This window comes from Poecilia latipinna, unplaced genomic scaffold (genome assembly GCF_001443285.1).
Source record: "Poecilia latipinna isolate Pla-1442-1.1 unplaced genomic scaffold, P_latipinna-1.0 Scaffold1969, whole genome shotgun sequence".
NCBI lineage: Eukaryota > Metazoa > Chordata > Actinopteri > Cyprinodontiformes > Poeciliidae > Poecilia > Poecilia latipinna.
In genome coordinates this window covers 96,666-111,755 of record NW_015114585.1, presented here as the reverse complement: position 1 = coordinate 111,755, position 15,090 = coordinate 96,666, and the positions used below count along the sequence as shown (strand labels likewise).

The 15,090-nt window shown below is 43.9% G+C and overlaps 3 protein-coding genes and 1 long non-coding RNA gene across 6 annotated transcripts in view; 2 read left to right on the top strand and 2 right to left on the bottom strand.

The window, feature by feature from the left end:
* Window positions 1-642, top strand: part of LOC106935473 (1-phosphatidylinositol phosphodiesterase-like) — a 12,421-nt gene extending 11,779 nt beyond the window's left edge. Inside the window, exon 2 of the mRNA XM_015015955.1 lies at window positions 567-642. Within this exon, the coding sequence (XP_014871441.1) occupies window positions 567-642 (76 nt within the window). The remainder of the gene's footprint in view (window positions 1-566) is intronic.
* A 1,569-nt stretch (window positions 643-2,211) lies between these two features.
* LOC106935482 (uncharacterized) lies at window positions 2,212-4,647 on the top strand. Its single transcript, XR_001421901.1, has 2 exons — window positions 2,212-3,390; window positions 4,555-4,647. It is a non-coding gene; the product is annotated as an uncharacterized LOC106935482 (long non-coding RNA).
* LOC106935481 (XK-related protein 8-like) lies at window positions 4,062-7,911 on the bottom strand. Its single transcript, XM_015015966.1, has 3 exons — window positions 5,838-7,911; window positions 5,429-5,625; window positions 4,062-5,162 (listed from the first exon to the last, which is right to left on the bottom strand). Exons 1-3 carry the CDS (start codon window positions 6,398-6,400, stop codon window positions 4,315-4,317), a joined length of 1,608 nt encoding a protein of 535 aa, XP_014871452.1. The 5' UTR covers window positions 6,401-7,911; the 3' UTR covers window positions 4,062-4,314.
* Window positions 7,912-11,127: 3,216 nt separating this feature from the next.
* eya3 (EYA transcriptional coactivator and phosphatase 3) overlaps window positions 11,128-15,090 on the bottom strand; it is a 14,429-nt gene continuing 10,466 nt past the window's right edge. For all 3 annotated transcript variants that reach the window (XM_015015960.1, XM_015015962.1, XM_015015963.1), the window contains exons 16-19: window positions 14,186-14,300; window positions 13,988-14,109; window positions 13,808-13,908; window positions 11,128-11,953 (exon numbers count right to left, since the gene is read on the bottom strand). In XM_015015960.1, the coding sequence (XP_014871446.1) occupies window positions 11,873-11,953; window positions 13,808-13,908; window positions 13,988-14,109; window positions 14,186-14,300 (419 nt within the window). In that variant the 3' untranslated portion in view covers window positions 11,128-11,872. The remainder of the gene's footprint in view (window positions 11,954-13,807; window positions 13,909-13,987; window positions 14,110-14,185; window positions 14,301-15,090) is intronic.

The window sequence follows — 15,090 nt, the reverse complement described above, 5'->3', positions numbered from 1 at the left end:
AACCAACAGAACCTGGAGAACCAATAGAACCTACAGAACCAGAACCTGGAGAACCTACAGAACCAGAACCAACAGAACCAAAAGAACCAACTGAACCAGAACCAGGAGAACCAGAGCCAACAGAACCAGAAGAACCAACTGAACCAGAACCAAAAGAACCAGAAGAACCAACAGAACCTGGAGAACCAACAGAACCAGGAGCACCAACAGAACCAGAACCAGTAGAACCTAGAGAACCAACAGAACCAGAACCAACAGAACCCGGAGAACCAACAGAACCAGAACCTGGGGAACCAACAGTACCAGGAGAACCAGAACCAAAAGAACCAACAGAACCAGAACCAGTAGAACCAACAGAACCAGAACCAACAGAACCTGGAGAACCAACAGAACCAGAACCTACAGAACCAGGAGAACCAACAGAACCAGGAGAACCAACAGAACCAGAATCTGGAGAACCAACAGAACCAGAACCAGGAGAACCCAGATCAGGACACAGATCTGGAGATCTGGGCCTCAATCCGGTGGTTATTCCTGGAATCCCTTTCAAAATAAAACACAAACAGGAACCAGCATGGCGAGTGCGGAACTGCCACCGGGGGCGCTGAAGCGTCCCGTCAGCAGCAGAGCCGCCATCTTTGATCCGCAGAATGGAAATCAATAAAAGAGTAAAATCTGTGTTGTTTTCATTTAATAATCTGATCTGAATCAAATTAGGATTATTTTAATCTCAAATTCCTAATCTGGAGTTCTGTAATAGGATTAACGTTTATCACTAATATTTTACTCTGGAAATATTTTAATAACTCTTAAAAACAGAAAAGGCACAACTGTCGCAGGTTTCTGGGAGACAAAACTGAACAGTTCAGATTATTACACAGAAAAATCTGATAATTTGGGATTACTAAATTTGGGATTATTTCCAGGAGAAATGAATTAAAACTGGACAAAATTAACATTTGTCACATTCTCAATACTCCTGGTTCCCAAAGGCTTTCAACATTTATAACATTTAATGCAGTTCATATAAACAGCTGCTTTACGTTTGTCATAACAAAATTACACAAATTAACTTAAAACTGATTGTTTAGCAAAACTTCGCACTGAAAAATGTTCTGAAAAGATGTAAAAATCCAGTATAAACATAAGACAGTAGTAATAAAACATCTAATCTAACTGCTGATTATGTTTAAGAATTAAATGTTTCTTTAGTAAACTTGAAAACTTATGATTACTCAAATTTTTTTAATAGTTTGAACCCAAAAACATGAAATTACTTAAGCAAAGGGCGCGCCACCTAGTGGCCACAGTCATTACAACAGGTACAGCTTTTCAACACACCACAACTAAAGAGGATTCGGCCGGAGGGGGAGCGGCAGCAGGACATGATCGACCCAGCGCCATGACGGCACACCGGCACCCAAAACAAACTAAATAAAATGACATCGAGGCCCAATTCGGACCGAACATCCCGGTTAGCCAATCCGGACCTTCTGCTGACATAAAGCGCTGCACCAACACAGTATGGGAAACTAACCGACTTCACTTCAGATTATATCGGACTTTGAAAGACGACAACCTTCAGCACCAGTTTCATTTTCCATAAGCAGTCTTCACACACTTCAAAATAAGAACCTGAATGCAAATTTCTACTTGAAGAGTTTAGTTGATAATCAAACTGCAACACAGACGTTGAAGATTATTGAATTTTTTTTATTTCAATTATTTTAAAACTTTTAATACACAAATCAAAAAAGAAATAAACACCCCGTGCTGAAAAACAATTGCAGAAATAAATAAACATTTAATTTTCTGTCAATGGCAAGAACCAAACTGTTGACCAAGAGGAGTTTAGTTATGAGGACACCTTCAGGCTGTTACAGGTACAACATCATCAAAATCAACTTTTCTAAAGATATCTTCAAGAAATTTCAGCCAAAACAGTAGACAAACACATAAAAGAAATTATCAAACCTTACCGTATTAGGTTTTTTTTTTAGTTTTTCTACAGTTTTTAAAATTTGAAGAGTGAAAAAGAGTTTTAACTCTTTGATTATTCCACATTGAATCCATCAAACTGAAGTTGTTTTTAATATTCATCTGACGTTTTGGTTTTTTAAAATAAATCCTCTCTCAGTTCATATTTTGTTTCTTTAATTTCAAACCATGAAATCTGATTTTAAAAACTTAAGTTTCTTCAATACTGTTTATCATGATTATTTATTCAAAGTTAAAAGAAAAGAGACGGGTCTTCAAGGGATCACAACTAACTGAACATGTTGCCCAAAATATGTTGTCATTTTCTCATTAACAGCTGCTGTTTGTGATAAAAACTTATGATTACTTGAAAAAAATGTGTATCTTTTGTTTTTCACCTGTGAGGGTTTCCATTTTGTCATTAGCATGGTGGCTTAATGACGCAGTCAGGAACCCTCTGGACAGAGTAGGCCACCTTTAACAGTCATTTATTTATTATATCATGTTTGACTGATGTAAATTTAGACAATGCCGCACTACGTCACTGTTGGCGGTAATTTAAAAACAACAGCAAAACAAACAGAAATAGTGAGTTGAGTCTGCATCGCTTCCCACAAGAAAAAAAGAGCGCAATGGGATAGAGCAGTTGGAAGAGCACAGCTTCTGGAGGACCCACATCTGTGCTCTCAACATTTCTCTCCAGAAGACTTTGAGTCATTTGTAGGAGCAGATTGATGAAGGAGCTAATTGGTGGTTGTTCCCATCACAAGCTGAAACCAAATGCCTGCCGAAAATGTATCCAAAAAACCTAAACCTGACACCAGACCGGACACAGAGCCACAGAACCACTTACCGGATCACACAGTCCGACCAGAGGTAGGTGTCATTCATTGTTCCATTTATGAAGCTAGCAGCCGCACAACTGGCTTCGGCTAACTCTGTCCTCTTCCTCCGTTTGCTCCTCCTCATCTTCATTGTGATTTCTACGTTCCCATTGATTTCAACGAGCTCCGGTTCAAATGGCAAAGGCTTAATAACGGTACCCATCTGTCTTACCGTATTTGGCTGTGATGAATGACGTGCTCAGTCGTCATTTACCCAGAATGCATTGCAGCGTAAACAACATGGCCACAGTTGTGTGACAATATTTTGTTTAATTTTTTTTTTTTTAAAACAACTACTCAGCAGCCACTATTTTTACTGTATTTTTTTTCTAATAAATATTTATGAATTAAAGTTTGCTGCAACTAATCATGGATCCTTTCTGAAGGCATTAAAAGCAGAAATGATGGAGCCTGTCTAACATCCAGAGGAAAGTCGATCGTGTTTGGCCGTTTGGAGACGTGCAGCAGCTTTCAGATGTATGAATCCCTGACTCCTTCATGGAGGATACGACAGTTATCCAGCCAAGTGGTAACAATAATAATAATAATAATCAAATTTATTCATAAAGCCCTTTATATCTCCACTTAAAGGGCTTTATGAATAAAGGTTGGTTACAAAGAGTTTGATTACTGTTTCTAAATGTTGATGGGACAGAATGCTGCAGTCAGATGGATGAACACAGTTCAGGTCGGACCGGTCTGAAAAATGTTCAAGATTTCTCAGAGACTAAAGCAATATCAATCAATCAAATCAAATTTTATTTGTATGGCACATTTCAGCAACAAGGCAGTTCAAAGTACTTTACGTCATAACAGAGGAGCAAAAAGTGGGTATGCAACGCATAGGGGCGCAGCGATTTATGTTTCGCATCCACCTGAATAATGTGCAGTTGCGCCACTGCATCATAAAAATAGAAAGTAATAAAACAGTTACATTTAGTCAAGTGGCATCGTTAAATGTTTCATTTATCCTGTTTCAAAAGCAGCTCCAACCAGCTGGTTTTAGTCTGGATTTAAATGAACTCTGGGTTTCGGCTGTTTTTCAGCTTTCTGGAGGTTTATTCTTTTCTGCATCAGAACCAGAACCAGCAGGTTGAGGGTTAGGTCAGTGTAGAACCAGGTGGTGTAGAACTGGGTGGTGTAGAACCGGGTGGTGTAGAACCAGGTGGTGTCTCTACCCTCCTGGTTCTAGTCAGATCTCCAGCTGCAGCTTCTGGTCTCAGTCTGACCTGCTGCAGGAATCAGAGCCACTAAATCCTGGATGAGTTTCTCTGGTCGGAGACTTTCGTCCTCTGGGCCTGAATGTCCTGCAGCTGCTGGAAGGTCCACTGAGGAACCGGCTTCATGTGGCTCTGGAGGGTCAGGTCAGAGGTCATCGCAATAGTTGCATCTTGAGTCAGAGATGAACTTTCCTTTCATCAGTCACCTGCAGCAGAAAACCTACTGAGAATCCTCAAAGCTTGTCAGCTTGTTTTATGTAGAAACTCTTGGCCAGTACCTCCATCCTCCTGTTGCTGCAAGGCGGTTCGCTGGGACCAGATTCAAGGTTTTTAAAACATTTACTAAAGCCAGGCAACAAATAAAAGAGATAGAAGATGATTTTCATAAAGATGAGTTGTTTTTGTTTCTTCACACACATCCACTTATCTCTCTTCTCTTCTTTCTCCTTCTCCTCTTTCTTGTCTTCTTCCAGCTTATTTTCCTCCACATCTGGATGGAGGCCATAAAAATAAATCGCCTTCCAAAACAATCCAATTAAATAAAAAACGGGCACACTTCCAGCAAAGATTGCAATGTTCAAAGATGAGATCTCTAAGTGAAGCGGATTTGAGCTAATTCCCCAGTACCACAACCCACAGAGGACCCAGATGTCCACCAGCATGTAGAGGTGGTAGAACAGCATCAGTTTGCTGGTCCTCCTCTTCACCACGCCGCTGAACCAGCTGAAGTACCAGATCAGGGCCACAGTGCCTCGGAACAGCCACTTCTCAACGGTAGACTTCCTGAAGACTGAGTCTTCTTGTTTCGTCTCGATGTAAGAGGCAACAAAGAACAGGAGCAGCCAGGAGCAGACAAAGTGGGTGAAGATGAAGCAGGGCTCCACGGAGGCGAAGAGGGCGAGGGCAACAAGGCGACTCAACACCAGGAGCAGCTTCCAGAGGAAGATGATCGCGAACCGCATCACTGTCGTACAAGAGCAGCACCAGTACTGGTTGGTCTCACTGAGGCAGGACATGACTGACTTGTAGTACTTGACCTCAGAGAAGATGATGCTCACAAATGAGACCAGGATCTTACGCACTGAGGAGAAACAGAGACAATAACATTCAGAAAGGAGATGAAGCTAATGGTACGACACCAAGAACCCAACGGTCAACAATCTGTTGGCATCAGAACATGAAGGTCTGATAGTCACTGAAAAAACTTGAGACTGACAAAAGTAATGACATTTACTGAAAATTATTCAATAAAAGCCATATATTGCTTTTGAAACATGGCTCAGTGAAATAATTTAAAGAATAAATGAATGAAACAGCTTCTAGATCTTCAGCTCTGAGGATCTGTACCTGTGAGGACAGTCGGTGTCCAGCCATCGTCACTCAGGGCGATGCTGAGCATGAGGACGACCTGAGGAGCGCTCTCCGAGTACACCTCAAAGATCCCCAGAATTCTCTGATCCTGTTTACGGTACTTTATTATTTTCTTCAGTTTCTCGGACTGAAAGCGAACGTTTTCCATTGAAGCCGTTGCAATGGCTGCATGCCTGGAACAGAAACAGCGACACTGAGGTAAGGACATGCCGATGTTTAGGTTTAATGTCTGAGGACATTAAACCTGGCCTGGTTTAATGTCCTCAGACCAGGAAACTTTAAACGTTTCTATCTAAAAGCATTACAATTAAAACAAATGAAGGCAACTTAAAACAAGTTTTGACTGAAAAACTGAGGAACCCAGTCCTGCTTGCATTGGACCCACCTGGTGTAGATTCCTAAATGGAAGATGTGCAGAAATCCAAGGTTGGGATACAGAATCCTCTCCAGGTTGGTCATCATGGCAAACTCATCACCTTTGTACCAGAGCCAGCTGAAAGTGTGTGTGAGCACGGCCGAGCCCACGAGCAGAATCAGCAGAACAGCGAAGTATCCATACTCCCTATTCAAGCCAAACATCACCAGAGTCTTGAAGTCCAAAACGATGTCGAGAAGAAACAATAGGAGACCCAGAAGATCGAGGAAAAATGACCAAATGCTCTTGGGCTTTCCCATGCAACTCTTAATAAAACTCCATCCAGTAGGGGAGGAAGACGTTTCGTCTTGGTCTGGACTCTCCTCACTATGGGAAGGAGGCCTGTCATCTGAAAGCTCCTCAATAGACAAAGAAGGCCTGGCCTCCGCCATTGCAGCAGCTGAAATACCAGAACAACTGACAGTAAAAGGTTTCTGCAGAAACTCCACCCACTCCTGGTCCAACCTGTCAGACTGGAGGCCGCCTCCTTTCAGGCCTACAGGAGGTTTAACTCTGCTGCTTGCCTGAACCATCTGCAGCAAATGTTCTGCTCTGGTCTCTTCCTGTCTCTACCGACCTGCTAAGCCAACCAATCCCACAAAGTGGGGATGAAACCTGAGAAGGAGATCCGTTTTTCCTAAAGTAGCGGTGGAATCCAGCTCGATCAGTCATGTCTGAACTTGAATAAACCATGATAAAACCTCCTCATCTAAAAAAATATTTACTCTAAAGGGAAATTAAGCCAACTTTCTTCAGAGTTGTGTAGTTGCTGTGGGTAGGAAGCACCTCCTGTAGAGGTCAGTGTTACAGTGAGTATTAGGAAGCCTCTGAAGAATGAAGAGCATTCTCACAGTTATCTATTATTCTTCATTTTCTGAAGAATCCTTTCTTTGATCAGCATGTTGATCTTTTTGAAGTCAGCGGTTCTGATGCTGCAGAAGAGATTAGTCTCCACAACAGACTGATAGAAGATCTGAAGCATCACATCGAACTGCTTTCATAATACTCTGGTTTGGTTCTGGCAACGCTTGAAGTTCATCTATTTAGTTTGCCAGAGATCTCAGGTTATGATCAATGGAGGAGAAGGTTTAACTTCCTTCTCTCTGCTCTGCATGAACATCTCAACTCTTCTGATATTATCGTAGTCGATGATACCACGTGTGAAAACACCTTGTTTCTATGTTTGCACATCATAACTGTCTAAAAATATAAAAACAAAAATCCTCTTAGCTGCACGGCATCCAGCACCAGATGAGGTAACCACGTGAAAAAACAATCTCTAAAAGAGACAGATTTATGTATTTTAGTTCCATTTTATAGCACAATCAAGTATTTATGTCACTGCTCACTTGTCTTAACTTTGATATTTATTTTAACGACTGTATTGTGTTTTATATATTGTTCAGTTCCTAGTGCTCGGTATTTTTATTGTCTGGTCAGTTTAAAAATTACTGTTGGGTGATGTCATCAGGAAACGCGTTCTGCCTTTACTAACTTAAACTGGATTAACTAGTTTTGGTGAACAGCCCTAGAACTCCCCCTGGTGGTTGTTTTGAGACAACGTTTGGTTGAGAATGCGGACGGATCCAAGATGGCGGAACGTAATGCCGGAGAGTTCCTGAATTAAACTGATATCAACGTTGATGCGTTGCTGTTTTGGACAAGATTTGTCCGTAAGTATTGGTTAATGAGGAAATTTATAATTATCTCTTTGTTTTGTGTAACAGTGGTGTGATAATTATAATTGTTGCCTTCAGTTTTAGATGGTCAAAGAGAAGACATTGGTCAGAGGCCATGCTTCAATAAATCAGTAAAAAGAAAGAAGCATCGTTATCTTTCTGGTAAAAGTAGAAAACTGGGTGGAGGAGAGGCACAGCATGACACACAGCTCTACATCGCCATGACTCCTGGTGACCTTTGACCAATTAATGAAGCTTTTAACTGAGCTGTAGATGTAAAGTCATGAAGGATGTCGAGAAAAGTCGAGCTCATCCCACTTCCCCATACTGGAGATTTTAGTTTAATAATAACAATAAATAAAGTTATCTTTAAAACTGATTACACAGGTGACATCAAGACCCAACAGTAGAGTCAGATGGTAATAAAATTAATCTGGTTGTGTCCTGCAAACTTTGCTTTAATTCTACTTTTTTCTATTTAATCATAAAAAATCATAGTCAGACAGAAAGAGTTATGAAACAGGAAGAGCAGGTTTCCTGGAGAAAGAGGAAGTTTCCAGCCTGCAGTGATTCAAAATAATTCAGACTGCTCATTCAGGGCATTAAAGGTTTAAAGAATAAAATCTAAACATTTTGAGTAATTGGATAAAACCCAGAGTAAAATACTTGAATTAATAATAACTTATAATTAAGTTAATAATTAGTATTGGTTTAACCAGTGGTTGATGTTGGTTTGATTATAAGAATATTTACTCTTACACTTATAGAAGTACTTAACGGTGAAAGAAGTAACTGTGACTTTGGTGTCAAATAATTGGAATAATGGATTATTCTTGGTTTCTTTTCAGAAATGTCTGTAATGACTCACATCATGATTATAATAAGAGTAACTAATAAGTAATGGTTATTATAAAATTATAAATGAATGCTAAATCAGAGAAACTAAAAGGTTATAAATGTGATTTTGACATTGAACTTGAAATGTGGTGAAATGTGTAACTGTAACTAAAGGTCACTGATGTTGTGTTGGAGGTAGATGGTAGGTGAAGGTCAGGAGGAAAGAGGAACCGAAAGGAGAGCAGAGGTAACCAAGACATTAGGTCATTAGAACAGACATCATGTCTCCAAGATGGTGATGGATATGAGATCATCTGTCCAAGCAGTCAGTACGGAGGAAACAGGTGCAGAATTCAGACAGGGAACTGAAAGTGCAGCTCAGGAGAAATAAAGTTCATCTGTAGTCTGAGGCTAACCAAAGAACAGTTGACGTCAAGGAAAAACGCACGTGAGGAAAGAAAGTGTGTGGCTGCTGATAAGAATAAAAAGACACCAGACAGGAGGATCGGGGTTCTTCGTTCCGCAGCGTTCGAGACGAGCAGATGGAGATGCAGAATCAACGGAGGGCTGCGTGGTGATACCCCGGGACGACTGCTCGCTGCACAAGGAAGGAACAAGATCCGTTTACCCACAACCCGGGATTCTGATTCGACTGCGGCCCTGCACTCAACCCAAGGGATTACATCGATGCTGCAGTGGACATGGGGAATATACCAAGATCTTTTGTGGATTAAGAACTGAGTTCGTTGAGGATTCTCACCAGTTCAACTTTGGATTTATTCTAAAAGGATTCTGCCAAGACAAAGACAGGACTCCATCCATGGACGTTAAAGTTTTCTGCTGCCAAGATCGTCTCTGCATCTGGGTTTGAGTAATACTGCCTCCCCCAAAGCCTCTATTTAGATTAAGACACAGTGTAGGGTAGAAGTAGGAGTAATTTCTGATGATTCTTAAAAGTTTTAATTTCTTAATTTTTTATTGAAATGCTGTATGTCTTTTCCCCTGCTAAAGCTTGCTAATAAAACTACTAAAGTCTAATTTGATGTTGTGGACAATTAAATTAATTGAGTCATTTAGATTTAATTCTTCTGGTCAATGTAAAATCAGTGTTTGTGGTCCTAAGTATATTAGGAGGCTTCGTACGTTCTTTAGTTCAGATAAATAATGTCCCTGTGACTTATTCCTAGTCACTAAAACTGTCTAAGCCGGTAACAAGTGCACGTTAATAATTAGGGAGAGAGCTACCGTCAACAGATGTGGTTCATGGGTTCGGACACCGGCGGGGCTACTCCGATTGTCTGAATCATGGGCAGAAGCGGGGCATAACGTCTGGATGTAGGTAGTTAGAGCTTAGACGAATCTCTCTCGCGCCCAGCTTAAACAAAAGTTCTCTAAATTCCTATCTGCAGTAATACTCGGGAATTAGAGGCTTTTCGGACCCGTGAGACGGAGAGCTGGTCAGTATTCAGTCCGCTAGAGTTGGGAGGAGTTAGGGGCGTGGCTAAAGGTCACGCCCCTAACTCCTTGTTAATGTTGTGCATTAACAAGGAGAATTTCCTTCAATAAATCAGAACCAAACTGGAGAGAAAATCTGGAAATGGATCAGAATCGGTTTCATAAACCAGATTAAAATATTTAATCTCTAGCTGGATGGACGAATCCTTCAGAATCTCTGGGTCAGCAGGGATCAGAACCAGGAGTTCTGCCCATGTCAGCCGCGTTCTGGAGCGCAGGCGTCCGTCCCACCAGAACCATCAGCTGGACTCAGTAGAACCGTTCTGTTTCAGGCTGATTTGTTTTGATGAAAAATATTCAGTTTTTGTAGAAATCTCTAAATTTCTTCAGGACCTTTGCTGCGTTCAGGAACTGTGGGAATTGTTACATTTTCTCCAGGAATTTCCTAGATTAACTCAGACTTCAGTTCTCTGCATGCCGGGTCCAGATTCTGCCTCCATTACTGGGTTTTATTCAGAACCTTTTCTAAAGCTTCAGTATTTTGCTCCAGAATGAACCAATGAAACCAGCTGGACGGTTTTTATCGACGTCGGTCGTAAATTTCTCTCCTGAATCAGGAGTTCGGACCTGAAGCACCATGAGCTGAATGTGTAGGAAATCAGAAACTTGAGCCAGAAAAGGTTTAAAATGTATTTACAGTCCCGGACGGTTCAGGACCGGAGCGGTCCGAGTTTCCAGAACCACATTCCGGTTCTGCTCGGCTCCGAAGTGAGATGAACAGAAAGAAACGCCGAGGAGGAAACGGACCAGCAGGTCCATCAGAACCGCTGCTTCTTCAGAACTGATGTACGACTTGAACCGGGCATGAGGTCAGAACCGGGACCAGTCAGAACTGGGACCGAGGTCAGAACCAGGACCAAGTTCAGAACCGGGCCTGGTCAGACTGGTTTCCATGGATTTCAGGAGATTTCCTGTCAACCTGCAGGTTCTGACCAAAATGTCTCAAAGTTCTCCAGAACCGGAGGTTCTGTCGTGATTTCCTGCTGCAGTTTTCCCGCAGTAACCTGACCTGTGATTGTCGCAGCAACTAAGCCAGGGGTGGCCAAGTCCAGTCCTCGAGAGCCGCCATCCTGCAAGTTTCAGATGCATCCCTGCTTCAACACACCTGAATCAAATGACTGGCTCGTTATCGGGCCTCTGTAGAGCTGATCCCGGTCTGTTGGAGTAAGGATACTTCTAAAACTTGCAGGATGGTGGCTCTCGAGGACTGGACTTGGCCACCCCTGAACTAAGCGACACTCCTGACCAAAGGAGCGTCTGGTGAGATGAACCGAAACACGGAGAGACTTTATCCGAGCCGTGTTTGGGTCGGCGCCGGACGGAGGGCTTCTGGGTCTCAGTGCAGGCAGAACAGGAAAATGAAGAAGCGTCTGAATGGAAAAATAACACTTTGATACGAAGAAGCTGCAGATACACGAGCGACGCTTAAAGGCACAGGACATAAATACGCCGAGTCACCAAACACACCGGGTCCACATTCCTCACGGTCCAATCAGAACATTCGCTCCGCTTCCTGTTCGTGTCTGAAGGACAAATCTGTCTGGTTCGGTCCGGTCTGCAGCAGGTGGAGCTCAGTTGCCGGTTCTGGTTGCCATGGTGAAGTTCTGATAAAGTTCTGCTGTGCTGAGGGAAAGCGACGATGGAATCCGGACCTTCACAGGGATTTTAGGAGTTGTTCCGGTTCTTTGGGATTAAAGACGACCTGAGTGTTCATCGTCTCGGTTCGGATCGGGTGGGAGCATGCAGGACCGGATCACAGAGCACAGCGGTCCAGAAGCAGAACTTTCTGGGTCCAGACTAAAACACATTGAACCGAACGGACGTCTCCAGGACTGGAAGTCCTCTGCAGGACGTCCAGATGGAGACGGGGGAAGTGAAGCGTGAGTCAGTCTGAGCGGCGGCGAGTTTAGCTGCCATACAGGGCGGGGCGGACTCAGACTCCGCCCCCAAACATGGCCGCCAGGCACAGGATGTCTACAGGAAGTCCAGCTCCAGCGCCTGGTGGAGGGAGACGAGGTCGCCGTGGGTGGAGATCCTCCAGAAAGGCATGTTGTGCTGCAGGAGGAGACGCCATGTTAGCTCAGAGATTAGCTTGCACTGTTTAATTATTGCTGTTTTGTTTGTTTATTCTGGATATTTAAAATGTCTTCCAGTACCAGGGTTAAATATTCTTTAGAGGTTAACATTTTATAATCTCATATATAAATATACAGAGATCCTCGCTATAACGCGGTTCACCTTTTGCCGCAGATTTTTTTGTGTGCCCTTTTTCTCACAATGCATTGTGTTCTGCGTCCTGATTGGCTAAAATATACGTAATACAGATTGGCCATTCAGGAAATGGAAAGTGAAACTTTGAATACCTGCTGGAAAAAACTGTGGCCGGAGGCTCTGCAGCAGATCCAGCTGTGAATCTCGCAGCTTGGAGGAGTCGCTTTATGACACGACTCCGGATCACATTAATGCCGTGATTGAAAGACACAGACACCCGCTGACCTGAAAACAGGTTTTGTTCTTTGGTTTCAATGTAGAGTATTTAATTATGCTCTGTAATAGTTGTAAAAAACTAAAGGTAACTACTTCGCGAATTTCACTTATCGTGGGTTATTTTTGGAATGCAACCCAGGCAAAAAACAAGGGATCGCTGTATACACGTATACTTCCACTATTATTGTTATTATTGGTTACTGCAGTCATTTCTGGGACAACTGATCATTCAGTAAAGTTTGTTATGACAGAATTAAGCAGTGAAACTGCGCCTCCTGCTGACAAAACTGGTAACTACACTGTAACCTGGAGCCATTAAATTTGACATGTCATACAAAATCCACTTTTTTATCCCATAAATGTTGTTTTTGTACGTTGAGTGTCCAGGAATGCTGCATAAATGTCTTTCTATTCTCTCTGGGTTATATTTTTCAGTCTGTTCACTTTTCTCTGTTGCCTGTAACCTGTTCTTGTCTATGACGTCACCACTTGCTGTGGAAATGCTGAACAAGGTCATGACTTCCAGCTAATCAGTTCTGAGAATCGGCCATTTTTTTTCCTGGCGGTGATTTTGTATCCGAGTTCAGTTCTGCTGCAGTTGCAGGTAAGCGAGTCGAACCGCTCAGAAATGCGTGTATTAACGCTCAGGAGTCTCACATCGCCGCGGCATCAGAGCCTCTTCTGGTTAATGTCGGTTTTCTCGGGAACGTTCCCACATCAGAGGGGAACGTCCGTTTTTGGAGACCTGAAGGACGAGCGTTTCAGGAACCTCCGCCAGGATATCAGGAGGGATTTTCTGAAAGACTTGGTCTGACTGAGGGTCGGTTCCTTCCCTATGGAAGCGAGGGACACAGCGAAGCGCTAAGCTGCTGATAAAAGGGACAGCAAAGCTGATTGTAGACATGAATGCTGTGTGTCGGTAGAGACGTCCTGGCCGGTGGTCAGCATTGAGCCTCCTGTTAGCGCTGTGTGCTAGCTGCTAGCTGCCTCCTGGAGGATTCAACTGCTCTGCATGCTTTGGATATAAGTATTAGTTTTTGCTGGTTTTGTCCCGGGGAACAAAAATGGTCCAATTCGGTGACGTCCTTGACGCTCCGTTAGCTAACTCCTTCATTATGTCCAGGCTTCGTTTAATGCATTCATATTGTGGTAGCATTAATATTTGAATAGTCATCTGACATGCATGGACTGTAGTTAAACTGCGCTCCATGTTGTAGGTAGCTGGTGTGGATGCAGAGGGAGTAAATCCAGTAACACCATCTGCTGCTGCCGTTTTCTATGGATTTACTGGAGGTCAAAGGTTAAATAAAGCGGCTGCAGGGAGACGGATGGTAAATGAAACATAGAGAAAAACAATTGGTTCCTTTTCCATCACTATCCGGACCTGGAAATTGTCTCCAGAACATCTCCAGAACCTCGTACCTGCTTTGCTGCGAACTCCTCGTCTCGGCCGTCTCCGATCACCACATAGGTCACCTTCTTCCCAAAGCGAGAGATGATCCTCTCAAAGCAGCTCTCCTTCCCTGGGAGGAGAGGAGACCATGAGGCTGGGCAGGTCTGGACTGGGTCTGGACCGGGTCCACCATGCCGGGTCATACCCACCGATCTTTGTGGCGCTGTAGATGTTTTCGATGGGGAAGACGTCTCCAAGGCCGTACAGCAGAACCTTGGCCAGCGCTGGGACCAGCTGGGTTGTGGTCACCAACACGTTCATGCACTTCCCTCTGCAGAACAGAAAAACAACATGAGCGGGATGGGAAGACCGGAACCGGGTCTGGGTCGAGCGGATCTGGGTCAGACCTGGACTGGATGAGCAGCAGGGACTTGAGAGCGGTGGTGAGCCAGGAGTCTGTGACGTTCTCGATCTCAGACTGCAGCCGCAGCAGCAGTTCCCTCTTTATGGGGTTCAAGAGACCTGCAGCGAGACGACAGCACCGGGTCCAGATTCTGGTACCAGGCCCGGCTTCACAACCAAGCCTGAAGTAGCTCTTAGTGACGTCAATTCATGAAAAATCTCAGGCCAGCAGAGAGCTGCTAACACGGCTCACCGTTCAGATCCTGAGTCTGAACAGCCAACCTAGCAACACACCTAGCAACGGGGTCAACCACACCTAGCAACGGGGTCAACCACACCTAGCAACGGGGTCCACCACACCTAGCAACAGGGTCAACCACACCTAGCAACACACCTAGCAACGGGGTCAACCACACCTAGCAACGGGGTCAACCACACCTAGCAACGGGGTCAACCACACCTAGCAACGGGGTCAACCACACCTAGCAACGGGGTCAACCACACCTAGCAACACACCTAGCAACGGGGTCAACCACACGTAGCAACAGGGTCAACCACACCTAGCAACACACCTAGCAACAGGGTCAACCACATCTAGCAACACACCTAGCAACGGGGTCAACCACACCTAGCAACGGGGTCAACCACACGTAGCAACAGGGTCAACCACACCTAGCAACACACCTAGCAACGGGGTCAACCACACCTAGCAACAGGGTCAACCACACCTAGCAACACACCTAGCAACGGGGTCAACCACACCTAGCAACGGGGTCAACCACACCTAGCAACAGGGTCAACCACACCTAGCAACACACCTAGCAACGGGGTCAACCACACCTAGCAACGGGGTCAACCACACCTAGCAACAGGGTCAACCACACCTAGCAACACACCTAGCAACGGGGTC